The 14,891-nt window shown below is 41.4% G+C and overlaps 1 protein-coding gene across 2 annotated transcripts in view; it reads right to left on the reverse strand.

Moving 5' to 3' along the window:
* Nucleotides 1-4,557: 4,557 nt before the first annotated feature.
* The window catches only part of nlgn4xa (neuroligin 4 X-linked a), a 41,910-nt gene continuing 31,576 nt past the window's right edge, over nt 4,558-14,891 (reverse strand). For both annotated transcript variants that reach the window (XM_041032497.1, XM_041032498.1), the window contains 3 exons: nt 10,775-10,960; nt 7,799-8,588; nt 4,558-5,452 (listed from right to left, as the gene is read on the reverse strand). In XM_041032497.1, coding sequence (XP_040888431.1) covers nt 4,558-5,452; nt 7,799-8,588; nt 10,775-10,960 — 1,871 coding nt within the window. The remainder of the gene's footprint in view (nt 5,453-7,798; nt 8,589-10,774; nt 10,961-14,891) is intronic.

A 14,891-nucleotide genomic window follows, 5' to 3' on the forward strand; every position in this document is an offset into this window, starting at 1 on the left:
AAGACCTTGATAAGGTCTAAAAAACTTCCTGGAGGCAAATTTTGTATGACTTGTTGTCTAAAACTCAAAAACCATTAATATGTTCCCTTAAGATGACTCCCAAATTCTTATCTAAACTTGTGGACCTCTCTTGTTGAGGGGCCCTATGCGAAAATCTAGTTTTGACGATGAACCAGGGGCACTTAATTCTACAAAGACTTATTGAGTTTGGGGTTTTGGACAATATATACTGGGGCTGCTATGGATAATCTGCTGTGCCTGTGGCTACCGAAAGCCTACAATGCAATGAGAGTAGAGGGAACTGGGAGATCACTAGGGCCCTAGAGCTCAGTATTACTTTGGGACCCCCTACTGTGTTAATCCAGCCTTTTCTGTACTTAAAAATCTCTGGATATGATGAGTAACCTGCTGTCGTAGCTGGATCCCAAAGACCTCTTCAAGGAGCCAAACACACTTCATTAATATAATACCAGGCAGCCATTTTTAGAAATTTTGTGGAGGCGCATGTCATTGGCAGGGGAATTTAGAAATTCAGCTGGCACGAGTCCCATGATCCTTTGCTGTCATCACCTCTGAGTCACTCATTTACATAGACCAGAAGTGATGTAGAAAATTCCTCAGGTCATATTCTTTGTGATGGGGGAAACTATCGAGGAGGCAGAGTGCGAGTTTAGGCCGATCGTTATTATTTCTAAAAATAAAAATGATGTTGAGGGGGGATTTCTGGAGGCTGTTACAGCTACCTGAGCACTTAACTGCATATATATTGACTCTGAGGATTTCATATTCACCTATTACGGCTCAAGCTACCCAGGGAGGGGGATGCAATCAAGCCGGTTTTGCTGCAGAGGTATTTATCTGCATTTTAATTCATGTTTGGGGAGCACAAAGGAGGTTCATGCTGCAGCTGGTCACAGTGTTTCGTTTCTTTCTTTAAACACCATTTTTTTTAAACGCTGCCACCCTTTTCCCACATACACACATGCAACCTTCATCTCCAATTCGGCGCACTACCTTTGTCACCGTGGCGATCGATATGCTGCCCACCCCACCCCCCCACCCCCGGTAATGGCTGCCTAGAGAGTGGTGCACTTAAATGACAGTTCTGGGATCGTGGTTGAGTGATGGAGCGCTGCTGCCAGCTTAATTAACTTCCAGTCGAGTCTCCGGTATTCGCACTCAGCACCACTGGCCCCCCCACCCACCCCGCACCCCTACCTTCACTTTCCCTAAATCACCCCCCCCCCCTCCCAACATTACCCAAAGCGTAAACAACATGCCAATTAAAAGGCTGCCTTGTGCTGCTTTGTTTGCACACAAGAAATAAATATTTATCTCAGCACCTATAAGGCTTGTGTGCTGCATCATATATTATGGATCAAACAATTTTGCTAATGAAAGAAAGAAAGAAAGTTTCCCTCGTCTCGTGAAAAAGATTTTTACACATCAGCCTCTACTTATGGGCGGTGGAGGGGGGGGGGGGTGCTTTGCAAATGTCACAGAAGATTGTATGGAGACATCCACTGCGCCTCAGTAGCTGCAGATTACTATTAAAGATTTCAATTTTCCCCCTGTCACTTCAGTTTTAAGTCAAAAGCTAATTTGCTTGGCTTGTTGCAAAGGGGATCAATAGATTGAATAGTGAGGAAGGGAGGTGGAGAGGCAGTGGTGGGGAAGGAGAAGGGGAGAGGGGGTTCAAAACAGTTTTCCTGAATACAGCATGCTTAGAGTCTGGATGCGGGTGTCAAGGGAGGCCTGGCAACCACAGCAGCAGCAGCACTCCTTGCCATTCAGCTCAGATGCAAGTCTTGTTTTCCCTTACGGAGAAGAACGGCGAGGCCCATGCAGTCAAAGCATTCAGGTTAACTGTTTGCACATGCAACTCAATGTTTTTCAGAACTTTTCAAGCGCTAGATTGCTGGGCATTGATCAAGTCGAACTCAATAAGCACCATAAGGCTGCATCACTGAAACAAGAGTCAGTCTACCATCCATTCAGCTGGTTGGTAGAGTCTCAAGGTGTGGTCCACATAAACATAACAATAATGGAATGGGAATGGAATTAACTGTAAAATAAAGACACATGGTTAATTTAAGAAAAAAAAAGCAACAGAAAATCATTTCACATTCTGCAAAACTCAACGCTTCCTGCATGTTTCTACATTAAAATTGTGGATTTTAATGTGAACCTGCACAGGAAGTATTTAAAAAAAAGGACAAAGAAGAAGGGTGATGAAATTAATGCTGTAAAAATAAAATGTACACATTAGTGAACTGACTATATGAACCATTGCAACTAGAGGAGTCTAGATGTTTTTACAGTATCATAGAAAATTTGTACAATAAACAACAATGCTGCAAAGTCCCCCACACATGACATGACACAAAATGAATTCAAATAAGTCTCAAAGTCAGCTTGGGCTCATATTCGGGTCAGTGATAATAATTCTAATTGTAATATGTTTAGGAAATGATGTAAAAATATTATTTCTAAGCCTGTTGTTGTTAATGTGCCGCATAGATTTGTTTTTTAAAAGTAATTTTTGATTTTGGCTGTAAAAGCAGTGTGGAAACTTTGAGCACATCATAAAAATCATTTCCTTTTTATTTTTTTGTATAACTACCTTTATGATATAACATTTTAGGTTTCTTATGCTAAATTAAAAACTAAACTTTCTGCAATGACTCCTTTTTTCTTTATCTCGTAAGGGACCATTTTGTGTGTGTGTCATCCAAAGGGGGGCAGATTAATGTGTCAGGAAAAGTTTTGTTTCAAAGACAGCAGCTTCACACATTTAAAATAATGACGTAAAAGTGACAGGAAATAAGTAAATGTAGAAAGTATTTCTAAAGTATTTCTATGTCAAATAAAGAAGCGACAATTTAAGAGTTCTGACATGCACAGCTATCCAATCACATTTGACCACACAACGCATACAGTCAAATCCAATTAAACATTCCAATTTTTTTCTTTTTTTTTTTTTTTTAGAAAATACTGTGATATTTTATTAAAAATGTTGCAGAAAAAGTTTATACAGGTGTCCAGCCAGAAATATCTCTATTATCACTTAAGGCAAAAACTGCAAAACAAATAGAAGACAAACTAAGGATTTTAAAACTCTACATTAAAACCCTTGTTATTTTGACTGGTTTAAGGACCAAATGGCAAGAATATATCTTTTATAGAATTTACAAATGTAGCTTAAAATCTTCTGAATTAACTCCGTTTTTTTTGTTTTTGTTATTTTTTTTGTAATAGGATGCAAAACAGAAAAGAGAGTTAATGGTTACTTTGTTATAATTTTAGAATAATTAATATCATTAATATTTACACATTCACTTGCTTTTGTAACCCAAAATATCACAAGCCTGGCACAATACTTTACATATTGCTAGCATATGACAATTTGAAATATCTAACATATATTTCTTTACAAACATATCCAACTAATATTAATACAAAAAATAATAAATAAAATAAAAATTAAAAAATAAAATCACTGCCTTTTTTTGTTCTAAACAACACATTGCTGGTCACATTGTAAGCTCAGGCAGTGTTGAGATTGCAAGACGTAAGAAAAAGCCCATGAAGAAAACTACTGGAAGCATAACAGGATGACTAGCAGGTGATGAAATCCAGTCCAGAGACGTGTCAGAAAATATAGAGTAAAGCTCTTCCTGGACATGCAGTGTCTAAGAGAGTGGACATAAAGCAACGCACAAGACAGGTACTGGAAGCGATGGCCCGCGGACGCACAATGTGCAAAATCTTTGAGGATGGGATTGTGTTCGCATTTTGGTCGTTCCGTGAAAACGAATGAAAACGTAGGTTGTAATCGAGGAAGTGGGGGCTGGGAGGTGAAGAATGTGCCGATATATTTACATGCACCTCAAAAAACAAACAGAAAAAAAAAGATCTCAGCCAAAATGAAAAATAACAAAAGGAGCTTTTGTAATATAACTTTTTCCTCTTTTAACTTTTTAAAATTTTAACGCACAACTATATACCTTTTTTCATTATAATTTTTTATAATTTTTTTTTTTAAAACAAAGTTTTCATAAATACATTTCAGGCTGGGGGGAGGAGGTGTGTAGAATTGGTGTGCCCGAGTCAAGGTGTCTGATGCACGAGGGATCATGAAAACAATGATGCTCCAGACGTTCAATTGTTGCTTTTCAACAATTGTTGCCACTATTATGTATTTATGGCACAAAAGCCTCCAGAAAGGTTTCTTTGTCACACAGGAACTGTTTGTTTTGTTTTGTTTTGTTTTGTTTTTCTTTTCTTTATTGTAAGAATTTTAACAGTCATCCCCCTGGTTGCTTTTTCTTTTGGTGAAACTCCTTGAAAACCTTCCATGAAGCTTAGCTCCAAATAGTTATTACTATAGTAACATTCACTTTGAATATTTTCATGAGTTCATGATCAATTTATACTGTTTATACTTTTCAAGAAGGCATTGTAGCAAAATAATCTGCTGAGGTGGTCACTCATGTTTGCCTTGTGTGGTTAGTTGCTGGTCAAGAGAGAATCCGGCGCCTTCCTGTCCCAGCAGAGCTATACCCGTGTGGTGGAGTGGCCGTGGGGTAAGTTGGTACTGTTCTGGCTGCCACCAAAAGTATTGAAATTGTGCAGAGGTTGCATGCCAGCAAGCGAGTTGGGGATCATGGTGATGGTGCTGGGCGTCATCAGGGGTATGTCGTCGGGCGACCGGCGCAAGGTGAGAGTGTAGTCCGGTGGGCAAGTGAGTCGCAGCGTGTCGTGCGCCTGCAGCGATTCGCACTCATGGTGGTGCTCGTGCTCCAGCTGCTGCTGCTTCATTTGCAGGGACATGAGCTCCTCGCTCTGCAGGTGGGCCACGTCATTGGCCGCGGATGGTGTGTTGGCTGGAGCAGAGTTGCGCTGCGGGGTGGGGACGCGCCGGTTGGACTCGTGCCGCCGTTTGTCTTTCTTGTAGTAGAGTGCGGCAAAGGCAAGGATGTTCAGAAAAAGCAGGGAAGCTCCGACCGCGATGGTGACGCTGAGCTCGGTGGAGTAGTCTCTCTTGGTCTCGATCACCACCGTTGACTCATCGGTTAGGTCACCAGTCTTGCGCTGATCGGTGGTTTGTTTAGTGTTGGCAGGTGGGACCCCTGGGTGGCGGGTGGTGGATGGCCAGTTGTTTTTGCCCGGGAACCGCTTGGTGTAAGGGTATGGAGTGGTGTCCTGTGGGGGTATCTTGGTGGTGGTGGATACATACTGAAAAAATTCATTTATATTATGGAGATGCGGTACTAGTTCCAACCAGAACGCAACCTTTGTAGCTCTGTAATGATCTCGGACTCTTGGTTTGAGGCCAATGTGGAGGTAGAGCTGGTCTTTGGGGTTGTATTTGGTCCATGCTACCTCCTCAAACCGGTTGGGCTTTGTGTGGATGAACTTTGTATCCTGTGGAACTGGCTGGTTTGGATCCCTGAAAGATGAAAACAGAAAAGAAATCTGAAAACTTTCCTCATGCACCTGTATTATAAAGTCTAGATAATTAATATATAATATATCCATTACGAGACATTAAACGTACATTAATGGGACATAAAATAACAGGAAACATACTATTACATTCACCTTCCTCACCATTTAAATCATAACGAACATATTAAAAACAGGGTTTTATGTCACTCTGTAAGTTAACTTTTCTTTCAGACACTTAAAAGCAGCACCATAACATGAATGGGCAGTGTAACTCTCCATTACATTCACTAAGCACTAATTTGTGACACTACCAGATGAGTCATTACTCAACAAAGTCAAAGCCTTTCTTCTATTTTTCTGCTTCCTCTGTTCAAATTCAATGCATTTTTGAGGTGACTCAGAATTTGAATGCAGAAGCTTACAAAATGTTCTGTGTCCTTTATACGCTGATGACACTTTTTTTTTTTTTTGTACTTTGGAACACAGCTGTCTAGTGACTTTGTGAGAGTGATTTCATTAACTTTGGAGAGGTGAAGGGGGGAGACTTAGATGGAAACGTTGGAGCCGACACGCTGCAGTGTTTGTGAATCTGTGTGTGTGTGGCTTTCAGCTCAATCCCTACAATGGTCTGGTACAACACCCAAGTTACTGATAACTCTCACTGAGGCCCCTCCTGGAGCAAGACATGGAAGGGGAGCTTGCTGGTGAGTGTCTAGTGGCTGAGCCTTGACCCATGAGGCCTATGGGCGATCTATTAAAGGTGCTGCAAACAGATTGATCCATTATCTTTTGCCTAATATGGTTCTCTCATTCAGAAAAAGGCTGGACTCCCATAATGCAAGGTCTGCCCTCCAACTGGTGGTTACATATGGAATTCTACATAAGGTATTGCTAACATGTGGTGAGGCTTCACTTAAGGCCCCGTCATCTTGGTTCAAACATATGTTGGAACAATATGCCACTTTTTCTGCGAGTGAATTTGCTTCAAATAAATAAATAAATAAATAATAGTAAGACAACGCTGGAGGCCTTCCATGCTCACTGGAGTGCAAAATACATGCTTCGCTTGCATATGTTTCCATCAAGCCTCCAATCTGCTGATAAAGACAGTGACTCCTGTTTTTTCTTCTTCTTTTGCTCCCAATAGGGGTCGCCACAGCGGATCACCAGCCACATGTTTGTTTGACTGCACGGATGCATTTCCTTAACGCAAATACCTCACCTCCCAGATGAGAATGAGAGGCTTGAGAATCGCGTGGATCGAACTGCCAACCCAGGCAACAACCTGCTCAACCGCCTGAACCAAAAACAGTGACTCCCGCTATAGGTTGGAAAACTCACTCTGCGCACATCTCACTCTTGACAGGTGTATGAAAACTGCAAATTCACAGCTTCAGTACGTGTTGCCAGAGCAGCGGAACAGATGCTTTCGTGTACTCGGATTAGCTGTAATGTATTCAGTGTTACCTTGTTCTGTCTGACACCCGGTGCAGCTTTAAATGTGTGTGAAAAAGCAGCTTGTCCTGACTTTTTCAATCATTAATATACAGGTGAGAAAAATACTCTCAGCTTTATCAATTCACTTCTGTTGTATTAAATTTCTGTTGTATTAATTAAGAATTTCAAGCTAATAGTCACTGAAACCTCCCAAAATATTATGTAAACTTGTCATATTGTGTACAATTGTGGAACATGTGTGTGAACAGGTTTTGCATAATTTGTAATATGGACAAGATAAATATAAATATTGGATGAATCTGCCCCATCCCAGCTTTTTTTTTGCATGTTGCACTGATGAGGAAGACTTGTTGAAAAATGGCCATGCTCCCAGTGATGAATTTTCTCTCAGTCATTGCTTCATTGAAAGCAAAGAGAGCCTTCCCAAAATGTCTATGAAGCAGCCAGCCCCCGCCCCAACTGATCAGGAATCTAACTGGATGGCAGCCAAACAGAGAGCAGGGGGTGGTGGTGATGGTGGGGAGAGTGAATGCTGCAGCCTATGAAGCTGATCAAGACTTTATTTATCCACCCTAGCAGTGAATTTTCAGTATGACTGGGCTGCAAACACCTTGACACCTAATCTCAAGGTACGTGAAACAAAAACATGATCCAAATATACACAGCAGGAAAAATCCTCTCATCAAATCCAGCACGAGGATTTTGTGGATTTGACTCATTTTATTAACCTCCACCTTGTTTCTTTGAGCATTAAAACACTAACCATAACAAAACCTTTTGCTGATGCCCTATATTTCTCTTTAGAGTATCAAGTTCTTACAGTTTGTATGCTTTAAAGATAACTTTTAAACCCATGGATGTTAATTTGTCAAAGGAAAGGAGAACTCACCCTGTTTTTGCAAAGTTGGTCCAGTAGGTCATGACGACGGCGCTCAGCATCACGTCATTCTTAGAGAAGTTGCAGTTGAAGAGATCCGTGGGGCCGATCATAGGGATTCCGAACACATACGGCACTTCGTCACCGTGGGCCGAGTCAGCCCAGCTGGGTTTCATGTCACTCTGACAGTGGTGGTAGAAAGCGTAGAAGTAGGTGGGGGAGCCGTACTGGGCGTGGAGGTCAGCAGTGGCCACTGCTGGTGCTACCCACTGGTGATCGGTGAACAGAGCCACCAGAGTCTTGCGTCGGGTCTCTGGGTTCTCCTTGTCTGCCCAGTCTGTGTACATGAACTTGATGGTCTCACGCAGAGTGTCCTTGCCTTCCGGGTAGCCATAGAGATGGTCCACAAAGTCAGACACAGCAAAGTCAAAATCATTTGCAGACACCCCATCCTCGCTGTCCACGATGCCATCCACAAACTTAAACCCCTCCCCTTGATTGACCCCCAGCATGATGTCGTAGTTGAGGAACTCCCCTTGCTCCATTAGGATCTGGGGGTCATCTGGGATAACGTCCCCATCGATCACAGGCCCAAAGGCGATGTGGTACTTTGCGGGCGTGATGTACTGCTCGATCAGCTCCTTGTAGTTCTTGTTCTGCAAGCACTCCACCAGGTCGATGGTGTCCAGCATGTTGCAGCCCACCTTCTCAGCCAGGGCTCGTGTGTACTTAGCAGGCTGGTAGTTGACTGCCCAGCTGGACAGCGCCGTGCCACTCTGGATAATAGCCTTCTGGAACAGATCTGAGAGAGGAAGTGGTATTAGCGAAGGACGCACATACACATCATGCCGGTAGTAAAGAGTTCACGCTTTGTGTTCGGTAAAAACAGCAAAGTGGCTGCTTGGAAAAAGCGGGCAGAGCTCTGAGGGGGGCAGAAAGACAAATCTGATCAGTGCAGATCAGTGCATCACTGCTTTGGTAATCATCCATTTTTTCTTATACCCTATTGATATTCCAGTTTCAAATCTCATTGGGAGAAGCCCGGTCAAACACAGACGACTCTTTTCATACCAGAATAAAAACATTTCAAGGCAAATGAAAGGATGATTCAGAACACTAACGTTACAGCTTTGTGTCCCTAATGAACGAACCGGAACAGAAAAGATATTTGCTGTTTATAGACCAACAACACCTAAGGCAGTTTCCACATCCTGGAATAGGTAGAGTGGCTTCGCGGGCTGCCAATCAGCAAGTAGGGCACAGTACACCAGGAACACTGGAGTTATGTGTATATTATGTGTGTGTGTGTGTTTCAGAGAGTGCTATTTATACTCATGCAAACACACAGCGGTGGTGACTCAACCAGGCCGACTTGAAAAGTATGTTTTGAGCACAATGAAGACGTTTCCCAGAAGGCCTGGTGAGCCCGCGTATGAGGTTTCATTGTTCAGATGTGCGGCATCAATTAAACCTCAAGTCGGATGTTACCTTCAAAACTATACATACAGAGCGAGTGAGGTTTTTTTTTATGACCTTGGTATGTTACTTGCTGATGCACAAGCAGATGGTGCTACTGTTTTCATAGCAGCTTTACAACAGAGCTCCAGATTACAGAAGCAAACGCTAAAGGGAACATTACCTTTCTTACTGATGTATTATACATCATCGAGAATTCTTGGCATGCTACAGAGTGTTTGTCGGCTCTCTCAATCATGATTGCTGCCCATCAGAACATGAGGACTTTTATATAAATGTAAAGTAAGCCATTCCTATTCTCTCAAGTGCAAGATGAAGAAAAATGAAACAGGCCTAATAACATAGGGCAAGACCAAAGGGGAAATCGAAATTGAAAGTCCGCCTCGCTCCCACCACCATCAAGATAAAAAAGGTTGATTTTGTGGGAAGGTGTGTTTTTCCGCAAAGCCTATATTTGTCCCACATGGAGAGAAAAATGGCCTGGGAGCTGCCATAGCACTTTTTTTCCTTTGAGATTCAATCCTCCAAATCCTCTTCTTTTTCTGACAGATGGGTAGGGCCGGTTGTTCCCCGCCTGAGTTGCACAAAACTTGTTCATTTGTGAAAGCCGGGAGCTCTGTGAGAGCCCAGAAAATACTACAAGAACCATCTTTTGGCTGTTCTATTTAAATTTCCCATTAATAATACATATAAATAAAGATGTAAATATGGTATGATAATCCAGAATCCGCTCCCATTCATTCCTTCTCCTCCATGATGACTACAGAAATGTTTATAGAGACTGAGGCATGAATGAATTTAGTCCATTTGTCTAGCTCCTAAGGTGGTGTTGTCTTTTTGTGCATAATTCTGGTTTTGGTTGTGGTTTCTTGGCGTATAAACCAAAAATATTTTAAGGAAATACGCAGCCTATAAAACAAGAAGTCTGTAGTCTAGTTAGTGACCCTGAGATGCTACAATATTAACAATGCCCCATGATAATAAAGTGTCAGACCAGTTCTTCTCAACTTAAGGGTCAGGACTACCCAAGGGGTAGAAGGATAAATCTTAAAGTCTGTGAAAGTCTGTTTTCTTATAAAACACTGGAGAGCTTTACCTCCTCAGGAGACAGTTGAACCAGCTGTTTGCAAGTTCATCTTGGTCTAGGAATAAGTTTTTACTAAGCCACAAGACTAAAACAAGTACAAGATAGTAGCAACAACTTCTTTAGTTTGGACTAGTGGTCCAAATGGTGATTTTAGTGGTGTTTGCTCTCAAAACATGAAGTTCCTGAGAGTAGTACTCATGTAAAGGTCATGAGGTCATTTCAATTGAAAGGAATTTAGTGACTGATCACCTTGGGTGCATGATAGTGCTAGATAAATTTAGTCACACAAAATAATCTCATTAGATTATTAAGATATCTTGTGTTGTAAAACTGCAACCGATTCTGGTTCCATGAATCCATATTAGAAACAACAAAATGATGAAACGGTGCTTTGAGGGTGAGCATGTCTCTGTGAGTCCACGTACCTTCCGAGTAATGTGAGAGGGTGAGCAGGCTGACGCATGATGCTCCAGCGCCAGAGCCAAAAATGGTCACTCTCTTCGGGTCTCCTTTGAAGGCCTGGATGTTTTCTTTGATCCACCTGAGAGCCTGAATTTGATCCAGCAGCCCGTAGTTGCCCTTAGCTGCCTGGTCTCCTGTGCTTAGAAACCCTGGATTGATGGAAACAAACAAGAGACAAACACATCTCTTTACTTCTGAAAGGATTTTGGCATTGATTTAATGGAGACTCAGACTTCAAAAAGTACTTTTAATCTGTTCAGTGAAGTGCAGGGTCCATTCCTCTGTTGTCTCAAGGCTTAAATTCTCCCTAACTTGCCTCCTTCACTGTTTAAGTGAGATAAATTGGTGAAATTAAGTGGAAATCACAGCTCGCATCTGAATAAATCAGGCTGGTCTTTAGTATTTTATGAAAATAGCAGGTCGTACTCACATAAAAGTTGTACACAGCTACTTTAAGTTGAAGAAGAAAGTACCTAGAGTCCCACATACACTGTCCTATTGCCCCAAATGTGGATTAATCTGCCACTGAAAATAGTCCCAACAAACTTACAACAACTAACTTACTAATTTGTCTGCACTTAACTGTTTTTTAATGACTGATGTCTGTATTCTGTATCTGTATAATAACAAAAGAAAAAAATGTAGCAAAAGAGCTGTGAGTTGCCATGTGTCCGTTGGAACTTGGCACATGCCAGAATTTCTGCAGATTATCTAGACGGAACTGTGATGGAAACGTGACAGTGGACATTGGAGCTAAGCTTCTAAATTGGCAACACTGTTGAAAGGTGCAGTGTGTGGTTGTAAAAATCCATTCACACATACGGACTCAAGAGACTGGAGACATGACTGGATGCCTTTCAATGCACAATGCACGGATGCATATAGATTTGGTCATCTTCAAACCAAAATAAGACAAAAAGTTATTTCTTGCATTTCCCAAAACTGTCCTCCGAATCCAACTTCATTAAAATTCAGGACAACAATGATAATTAGTTAGTACATCAGCTTGTTTATAAGGCATTCAGCATTGAGTGGTGCAGCCCCAAGCGCCAATACACAAATAGTCAAGTATGCAAAGGCCTTTTAATTTGATTTCACCCACGGCTCCAGAAGTGGTCGGCCAATAGAGATCCCTTCCAGTCAAGTGCCAGACCGACCGGCCCTGGCCGAGAGCTCAACATCCGAAACTTGTTGACAAATTAGCAAATGCGCCTAAACCCATTAAGTGGCTTTCTAAATGCTGCCACTGGGAGAACTGGTGGCTCCTCCTTGCCAGGCCTGCTGAAGCTCAGCAGCCAAGCCTGGCAGCGAGGGCCTGTCCCTGTGAGCTGACTGAGACTGAGGCGGTGTAAATGACAAATGGGGATGAGGACCGCTGGGTAAGAAAAGAGGGGAAAAGGGGAGAGGTAGCCTGTGGCTGTTTGATAGAGAGCAGATCCGGTTTGTCATGGTGAGGTGGAGGGGATGATAGAGAGGGAATGGAGGGCAGGGGTGGGGGAGGATTACAAGGCCTCTGGCAGCTTCATACACCCTGTAGGATGACCACAGGCCCCTGGCGCTGGTCCCCCCCCCACGTCTCTTTCATTTCTCTTCTCTTCCCCCTATGTTTTTCCATCTCCTCTCAAACCTAACCACAAAGGAGCCGAGGAGAGAAGCATGCCTACCAGGTACTCCCCAGGATGTGTGAAGATTAGTCAAAGCTTCATTTCAAAGCATTATTTCCCGAAAATAGACTGCATACATAACTAAGCCTATTGCCTAGAGGTCCACTGTGGACAACGTCTGAAGAACAGGCTTATCTAAAACCAAAGAGACCTAAAAAACAACAGTCAATGTAGACTGATAAGAAACGCACAGATGTTTACATGATTAAAATAAACCTGTGCATGTGTATCAAAATTAGCATTTCAAAGTAATGTTCAAATAGCAAGACCTGTGATTATAACTCATATAATTAACTATGTCTTTACATGTTGTGGCAAGTGAGAGTGTATGCTGCTGACCACTGGTTTTACCAGCTATAATGACTTGCCTGTTGCTAATTACTGTTAATGTAATTTAGCTAAACATCATATACGAACAATATACGAAGATTTGAGGCTGTGAGGTAGCTTGTCTTGTCAGTTAAGCTAACACGAACTCGCACTTTCACTCTGTGAAGCTAACGTAAACTTGTCCCATCAGTCTGTCATGCTAATGCTAACGTGTCCTGTCAGTATATGAAGCGAATATAAAGTTGTCCTTTTAGTACACCGCATGCCAAATTATTATGCAAGTTGCATTTTTGTGAATATTTTAAAAACTATGTTAACAGTCATTTTCAAATTTATTAAGAAGTCAGACAGTGAATATATTTCTTCAGATGTGTGGTTAATATTATGTTTGTCAAAGTATTGTAGGCTGTATTTTTAAATTAATGCAGAATCTGCAGAAATGAGTGTGCCAAATTATTATGCAAGTTGGTTATAAGAGCATTTAACTTAAAATAAAAATTAAAAATTAAAATAAAAACTAGGGACCTTTTAAACATTTTATTGATTGAAAATAATAATATTTTCTACAACTGTATTCAAACTTCAACAAAAACAACAGTTTTCTTTACAATTGTATACAAAATAAAACTTATTAAACCTTAATGTCTGTGAAACATTTCAAATATAAGCTGTTTCTCTAATGTCCAATATAACATCCTTTCCATTCGAGGAGGGTCAGAAGTCGCTGGTCAGCTGATTTAGTTAGGTTTCTGATGACTTCTCTGCTGACACTGTGTGCTGCACCTTGTTTGGCTTACCAAAGCTGGTCTTTTGAGCTGTATTACGTGCTATCACTGTAAATTATCTTCTTTATTATTAACCACAAGTTCTCAATAGTGTTGATATCGGGTGAGCAGGCAGGCCAGTTCATGAGGTGATCATCTTTAAAGCCCTGAGATGCCAACCAGTCTTGGGAATAACGTGAGGCATGTGACGGTGCATTGCCATGCACCGTCTTTTTCTCTTCAGCGTCTTCTTCTCTTTAGCTGATTGCCTTTTCCACCATGGAAGGAAAGTGCAGTACCCCTCGGAATTCACTTTAACACCATCCTGAACCTGGAAAGGACCAACAAGTTCAGTTGTTGATGTCGCAGTTGAGTTAGAGCGGCATGGCCACTTGAAATCCAACCAGATGCCCACCCATCTGGTCCATCTAGGGTTGCCCAGCACTTATCAGTGAATATAACTTCGGAGAAGTCGGCTTTCATGTATTGTTTAGCCCATTCCAATAGTTTTTCCTGATGTATTTTCTTCAGTGGAGGTCTTGTCTTTTCCTTTGGACCTTTGCCACTCGTCTTAGCGTCCTACATTGAGTAGACCTGGGTACATCATCAAGCCCCACAGCTTAAAAATGGCCTTACTGGTAGCTAAGGGTCTTTTAGCAACCTCTCATTTGATTCTTGACAGTTCTCGGCTTGATAATATTCGACAAGCGTTTTCTACTCTGGGTTTTCTCCCATCCTGATTAATTTGGACATATCTTTTTATGGTTTGGGGGTCACGCTGCAATTTCTTGGCTATATCATTTGTAGAGTCCCCCTTGCCCATAGTCAAAGTTGAATAGAACTTGCATAATAATGTGGCACACTTATATACATATCGTCTGTGATAAAGGATATTAGAAAGCTTTGTGGATTCAAACAAAAAGGGCTTTGTTAAAGCACAAGGTCTTAGAAACATCATACTAAAACATTATTTTTTTCTTAACAACAGCCATCCAGATTTTCAAGAAAAGATCACTTGCATAATAATTTGGCACACAGTGTATGTGATGCTAATGTAAACATGTCCTGTTAGTATGTGATGCTAGGCCACCAGATGAGTGTTTTTAAATTAAAAACTAGCAAGGTTTATTTATTTAAATAAAGGAACTAATTTATATATAGACAAGATATGTATGTTATAATGCTTGGTTCAATATCTTGTTTATGTCATAAATAAAAAGCTGCAGTTACATTGATGGAAGATGATTATGATCATTTATATCACAGTCACAAAATTGCTCAGAAGAACATGAAAAATGTATATGTAGTGATGAGATGGATGG

Source organism: Toxotes jaculatrix, chromosome 24 (assembly GCF_017976425.1).
Source record: "Toxotes jaculatrix isolate fToxJac2 chromosome 24, fToxJac2.pri, whole genome shotgun sequence".
NCBI lineage: Eukaryota > Metazoa > Chordata > Actinopteri > Toxotidae > Toxotes > Toxotes jaculatrix.